Consider the following 6,930-nt stretch of genomic DNA (forward strand, 5'->3'; position numbering starts at 1 on the left):
GTGTTTGATTAATTTTGTAAAGCAAGACAGTACGCACTCTATAAACAAAACAGACCTCCATAATAAGACAGCATGCTAATTTTCTATTTATTATTAAAGCATAATAAATTTAATTTTTTACCTTTAAAGCTCCATAATTGTCTGGTTTGATGTATATTTATTGACTCTCACAAAATATTTTTCTAGGGCACACGGTACACAACAGAATACCTTGTTCGATTCATAGCTAAACTGCAGCCCAAATCTACAGCCATCAGAACTGATCTCTTGCGGCGTCTTGTGGCCTCGCTCACACATCAAGCTCTAGGAATCCAAGGGACACTCAGGCCCGTTGGAATGGAGTGGAACAAACTACGACAGGGAACTGCAGGACAAGTCATGATATTCATAGACAAATTGTATGACATGATTGTAGGAGACTCTGCTCAAAACAAGTGTAGTTTTTAGAGTTCAGATCAGTGACTTTCTGGACTCAAAATACCTTCCATGCTCAAATACATAACATACATGTTGCCAGAGCTTTGAACTTAAAAAGCGAAGCAGTCGAATATTCATGCTTTTAAAGTCCATTTTACATAATGCTGAAAATGAAAGGATTTCAGATATCTTTTTTTAAAGCTTGTTTCTCGTATAAAATTTTTCATTAAGCATAATTTTGTCCAAAATAATTTTTTTCAATTTAATTTAAACAGCGTTTCTCAACATTTTTGCAGCTGATGAATCTTTAAAATTATTTCCAGCTCTTAATTAATCCCTACATAAAATTATTACAACTGCATTTGTTTAGTTGTGTCAAAGATTTAGCAATCCAAAAATAATTTTCAATGTTATATTTAGACAGAACACCTGTATTTTGTCAGAGGATAGGATGCTAAATTTTCTAAATTCAAGTGAGTGATGTCCACACATAAAACATCAATATGTGTCCTTAAAAAATTCTCCTGTGTTTTTGTACCTTATCTGAATAGTTTCAAAAGCGTTAAGAAAGATTGTAATCACATTTGACTCTTATGAAGTAAGGAATGCCCCCTTACAGTATTTAAAGACTGAAATCGGTACCACTGAAAACTTCGTTGAAGAAAGTAACATAATAAGGCTTATCTCACCTATCTGGAAATAATTCCTCTTTTCCGTAATTTTGAATGCCATGCGAAATTTGCTTTATACATCCTTTTAACTTGCTTTAAGAATTTTTAAGTTATTTTTATAGATAGGTTCATCAAATTCTTTTTCATTCACATTCTTTCATGCAAATACTGGACTGAGAAACGCAAATCTGAAACTAAATTATTTCAGATATACTGAATTTCTTTATAAATAGATTCCTATATAAATTACTGAAGCGTTGAGCACATTACTTTGAAGAAAAAAGCCATAATTTTAAATTGTTTAGATAGATTTAAAATTGATGAAAATATTGCCGTTTACGTTAGCTCCGTTCTAAATTTTTTACCTCCAACAGAGAACTTTGAATGAAGCTAAGACCTTGAAATCAGTCGCTTCGCTTTTTAATTCATTACTCTGATGATTTGCATTGAACTGTGATTCCTTTGTTCCGTTGTTTCAACGAGAGAACTGTGTTTTGAACGGTTCAAAGTGTCCATCTGGCAGCCAAATTCCTTTAGCTTCCATTCCATCAAATGACACCAGAAGTGCCTCTTTTTTATTATAAATCTGACTTCCATTGAAGCTTTTTCTCATTGTCATTGTATATATGCATGTTTGTATTCATTACTCAATGTACAGACATTTGGTTTTAAACTTTCAATTGTTATCAGCCCTGTTGAAGCATGTGACTGTGTCACTGTCTTCATTTTGCATTGTTACACAAAATCAGCTCAAGGTTTAAATTTTAAAGGTAACTATATTACTTATATTTACAATTCCCATTCCCATCATTTCCAAACATGCAGTTATGTTTTCCTGTATTTATTTGTTAATATTTCTGTATTGCCCCGGATAAAAGACGATGCTTTATCCTCAGAGTGCCTCTGAAATTCTCTCTGTATTTTAGTAAAATAACATTCAAAACTATTTAAGATAATTTAGCATTAATTATCTAATTATCCAATCATTTGTTACGTTAAAAATACATTTTCTTAATTTTAACTTAAAGTGTTGTATTTATGAGACCCAACGGACCAAGATGCATCTGCATACAGATATCAGTTGATCATGTTTCGCTAAGACAAAATCCTTTACAATGATGCCAAGCTTAAAAGTGGTAGAACCTTCAGTACAACCTGCTTTTAATTTGACAAAAGCTTCCTAAATGTGCCCGCAACTTTTATCCTAGACACTGTTATTACCCAAATAAGCTTTTATTATGCTACTTTAATTAGTACAGCAGAGGAAAATCATAATTGAACGGCTGCACCCGCGCAATATAGTGGCGAAACTTTGAAAAACTATGAAAATTAGTTTATTTAAGCTGAAATCTGATCTTTACAGGAAAGAAGCGGCAGCGCACTCTTGTGAAAGTCTCTGTTTGGGTTAATAATGGTCAATTTGTCCAGTGTCATGCTGTCAATAGACTAGAGGTACTGGGCTACTTCCCTAATATTTATTACATTAACACTTTCAAATTTATTTTTAAGCAACATTCAAAAGGAGTAAAAAGAACTCCATATTGCCTCTTTTGAAACCGAATGTCATTGAGTATAATTGGCCTTTGAGCTAACGGGATGAGCTGGAGCTATGTCGGCTTTACTCCAAGAAAGTCTAGCTATTCACGTGTTTCTGTAGCCACCGTAGTCATGCAGTGAATTATTGACTGTAACTTTGTAAGAAATTTTATTTTCTCGTTATCTCTATAAGAGAAATTGATTTAAAATTTAGTGTTATTTGTTCTTTTTCATAAAAGCGCTCTTGTGGCCCATAGAAGTTCCGAAATAAAATGTATTAAGTAATAATTCCATGTTTAAGCTATGATGAGAAAAGCCATACGAAGAACTAGTCCTACACAAGATACCATTACAAAGCAATGCGCGAACAGCTTCCAAATACGTTTTATGATAATGTGCTGATCAGATCTCAGTATCATAATCCTATGGTCTTGAGCACTTGACTACCAAGATTCCTTTGAGAGTAGTATGTTTGCAAAAGCCACAAAAGCTGGCCTCATGTTCTTTTTGAGATAAAATGTTTTTAATTTATTATTTATTTTTTGTGGCATCTACTGAATTAAAAAAGTTATTTATTATAATGTGGTAGGTTCGCTTTGATCTCCTCTCTTTACCAGATTTTTCATAAATTTATTAAAGCATATTAACCATTACTGTACTTATTATCTTCGCATTCTAGGTATACTAAACATTGTTATGAAGATCACTCCCTAAGATGATCGCTTCTGAAAGTGACCAATATTTCTGAGAACTTGAATAAATACTAGTATTGAATTTTATCCCTATAAAAAGATGATCACTTCCATTTTCCGTGAGCGGTCGTCTTAGACAGGATTATAATGATTCTTCATATCTGCTAGTCCCTTTGATAAAAACCACGGCACGCCATTGGAATTTCATAAACTTTCCCCCGCGCCATCCTTATGACGGGAATCATTATGAAGACATTTTCGTATAACGGAATACTTAATATAACTCTATAAACATGATATACGTGAAGTTATATTATATGCAAACTAAGTGCTTTCCTTTTAAAACCATCAAAACTTCATCGTCTTTTTCTTAGGTTATACCGCCTCAAATTCGGGCTAATACAGTATATTTATCAGAAATTTAAGCTGGATTTCTCTCTTAAAATATTAAAATTATTCTTTTTTAGATTGATGTATGCAGCAGGGACTGCTGTTTTAATTTATAATGAAAGTTTTATTTCTGTTCTTTTTCATATGCTTTTTATTTTGAATTTCCAAACCCAAAATAAAAAGCATTTTAGGTTTCTTCTTTAAGGATAATTTTTATTTTAAGATACTTTAGAGCAATATTTAATTGAGATTTCTCAACTAAACGTAAATGTACGAATAATGTGTGCATTATTTAGGAAAGAAAAGTTTTAAAAATATGCCATATAACTTGCGAACAAATAAATAAGTACGACAGAAATTTTCGTTATGTACTTTAGTCCAAATTCGCATTTCTAGTACAACCATTCCATGGCTTAAATATAAACTTAATTTTATCATTCAATTTAAATTTTTAAATCATGTAAATGAGCTTTAAGTTTCATGGAATAAATATTTCTTTTACGTACATATCGAGGTCTTGAAGGTTTGTTTCTTATATCATTTGTTCATATCTCTCTCGTTCAGAATTCTTAAACAGAGATAATAATTCTTCTCGTCTTTTTTTTCTTTATTTCTATATACATTCCATTTGAAAACTCATTACAGAATGTGATTTGAATTAGTTAAATGGAAGAAAAAGGGTAATATAATGGATATTTATTATATTTGATAACTGATTAAATTGATTTTCATTGATATAAATTTTTCTCCATCCATTATCGTAGGTACTACCTGACGCTAATTACTTATAACTAGAGATTTCAATGAAGTCTTCGAATGACAAGCAGTACTTTTAGTAGTTAGTGAAATTTTAGTAGTTTGTAGGAGAGATTTTATTTAGTGAAATTTTAGTAGTTTTACCTATCAGGCAAGTGTAGCTTTAATCCAATCGCTTCTTTTAATAAGTTCATTCGGTTGAACTAAAACTTTTGAGTTGATCATTTCATCTTTCCTATTAAGCTTTAATAAATTTCCAGGTTGTGGTAAAATGATATTACTCTGTTTCCTGTTAAACTGTGTTGTACTTGATAGACTTACCCATCGATAATCCGACGATTTGGTGTGTAATGTCAGTCAACAGGGCGTTAAGTAAAAGAAATTTATAAAATATGTTAAACTGGCGACTATAGATTTACTAAGTTAGTTAAACTACGGTGCTAAAGTTTTTACCAACAGCGATAGGTTAGCAACAAAATGTACTTAGAACGAAAGTGAAAATAATTTCTTTGTTTCCTTGTTTTAAGTACTTGTTCTTCAGTGTGCTTCTGCTGTCGTGTATCTTAGATTTCGGAAGAATCATGCAGTCCTTGTTGGACCAGATGACTTTGCAATATATTGCCAATGGTACCTCTGGATAATTGCTAGGCATATTATTACTGACACAAGGAACAAAGTGAATGTGATATCTGAGCTTTACTAGGTCGCCGATGGAAAAAGACGGAGAATGACCCTCGATGAGAAAGATCTCGTTCTGGTCTTTCCTTGCCATATGGTTGTTTTCCTTTTTTAGATTTCTAATGGGTTGTGAATAATTGCCAACTCATCTTCATGACATATGTCTTGTTGACTGTTCTGTATTTTATATATGATTAGAGTAGACAATTTGTACTCGCCACTAAGCATGCAGACGGAGACTGCGTCGAGCTAGTGAGGTAGTGGCATCATATACAAATATTTGTCATTTCCAAACCACAAATGTTTTACGAATACTTTGGTATTACGCTAACATATATCTTTTTCTTTTCATGGAGACACGTATATGCAATTACTAGAGGAATAATACATAAAATAGTCTATTTTATTCTCAAAAAATATTTTTGTCCAGCTTCAGTCGAATTCAAGCATACATACTTACTAGCATGATTTTTTACTAACTAGAATTGTCATACGTCTTTTTATTCCCAGAAATTAAAATATTCTCACGGTAAATATTAATTAAAATATTCCCTGATAGCATTATATGAACTTTCTATTATTTTTCAGCATAATCAAAAAGCAAGAATTCCCGACGAAGGGAAATGGCATAAGTAGTTGCATTTGCGTGTAGATGAAAAGAATTAAATGAAAAAAAAAGTTCATTTATGGAGTCCTATAAAAAGGTCAGCCTCTTACAGTGGAACAAAAAAGTGACACTTAAATTAAAAGCACTATATGAACTAACACTGAAAATATTTATGCCGATTCCAATTGAGTGATTGATTAAAACTCTTGACAAAAGTTGGAGAAAAAAATTAGCTAAAACATTACTAATGTATCTTGGTAAGTTGATAAAAAATTTCTGATATTATTTCTGGAGCAGTCATAAATATTATGATATAGTTTGTTTTTTTTCTCCTAAATTAATTTATTTTAGGAAAATAAATTGCAGAAAACCGAGTTAAGAAATCATTGCATAACTGAGAAACAATTTCGGGGCTTAAATGTTTTGTTTTTGAGTAATTGTGAGTACCTTGTTTGGATTGTCATGGATGTTTTGCATATTTACGTCTTGGAATCCACTATGCGCTCAGATATATGTAAGCCTTTTGCAACTTTCTTTCCATTCCGTTCCCTTTCAAAAATGCGTGAGGAGGTTGGGCAGAGAATTACTGAGGGGTGACTTTTAGTTAGTGTTATTCTTACCTGAGTCATGGAGCGGTTGAGGATCATGTGCACGTGTCTGTCAATACATTTAGCTTATTTTCGTTATTTTCAGTCCCTGTTCTGCAAGTTATTTAAAAACTATTATCTTATGTTTATACATACTTTTTCTATTATCTAACTTAAATGCTATTTATTCTCTCCTAAAACAACTACTTCAAATACTTTTCTTTTCATCCTAGAATGTTGCTTAATGTCTTTAACAACTTCTTACTGCCTACTATGTTTTAAAGTATTTCATTAAATTTTTTAACCGTTTTCTAAGCTATGTCTGTTTAATATGTCAATTACATGCTGTGTAAATAAAGCAAAATTTTCCAACTGTTTCCTTTAAAGTTCTTTAACAAAAATAATACCATGCACTTTTACTGGAGTAGATACAGCAATGTTTGTCTTTACCTATGACTGCAACTAAACATACGTATATGTCTCCTTTTCTCAACTTCACGCAATAAAAGGGGAAGAAGGTTCCAGACTTTACAATAAAATCTCAATGTTCATTTTTCAGCATTTAAAAAAAATTAAACAAATTACTTTAAGAAGTG

At 31.7% G+C, this 6,930-nt stretch overlaps 1 protein-coding gene across 1 annotated transcript in view; it reads left to right on the forward strand.

The window, feature by feature from the left end:
* The window catches only part of LOC118200108 (protein tyrosine phosphatase domain-containing protein 1-like), a 195,273-nt gene extending 188,570 nt beyond the window's left edge, over positions 1–6,703 (forward strand). Inside the window, exon 17 of the mRNA XM_085824076.1 lies at positions 187–6,703. Within this exon, the coding sequence (XP_085680202.1) occupies positions 187–447 (261 nt within the window). The 3' untranslated portion in view covers positions 448–6,703. The remainder of the gene's footprint in view (positions 1–186) is intronic.
* Positions 6,704–6,930: the final 227 nt, after the last annotated feature.

The sequence above is a fragment of the Stegodyphus dumicola genome, chromosome 9 (genome assembly GCF_044657685.1).
Source record: "Stegodyphus dumicola isolate Sdum_Otavi_A_Nest chromosome 9, ASM4465768v1".
Lineage (NCBI taxonomy): Eukaryota > Metazoa > Arthropoda > Arachnida > Araneae > Eresidae > Stegodyphus > Stegodyphus dumicola.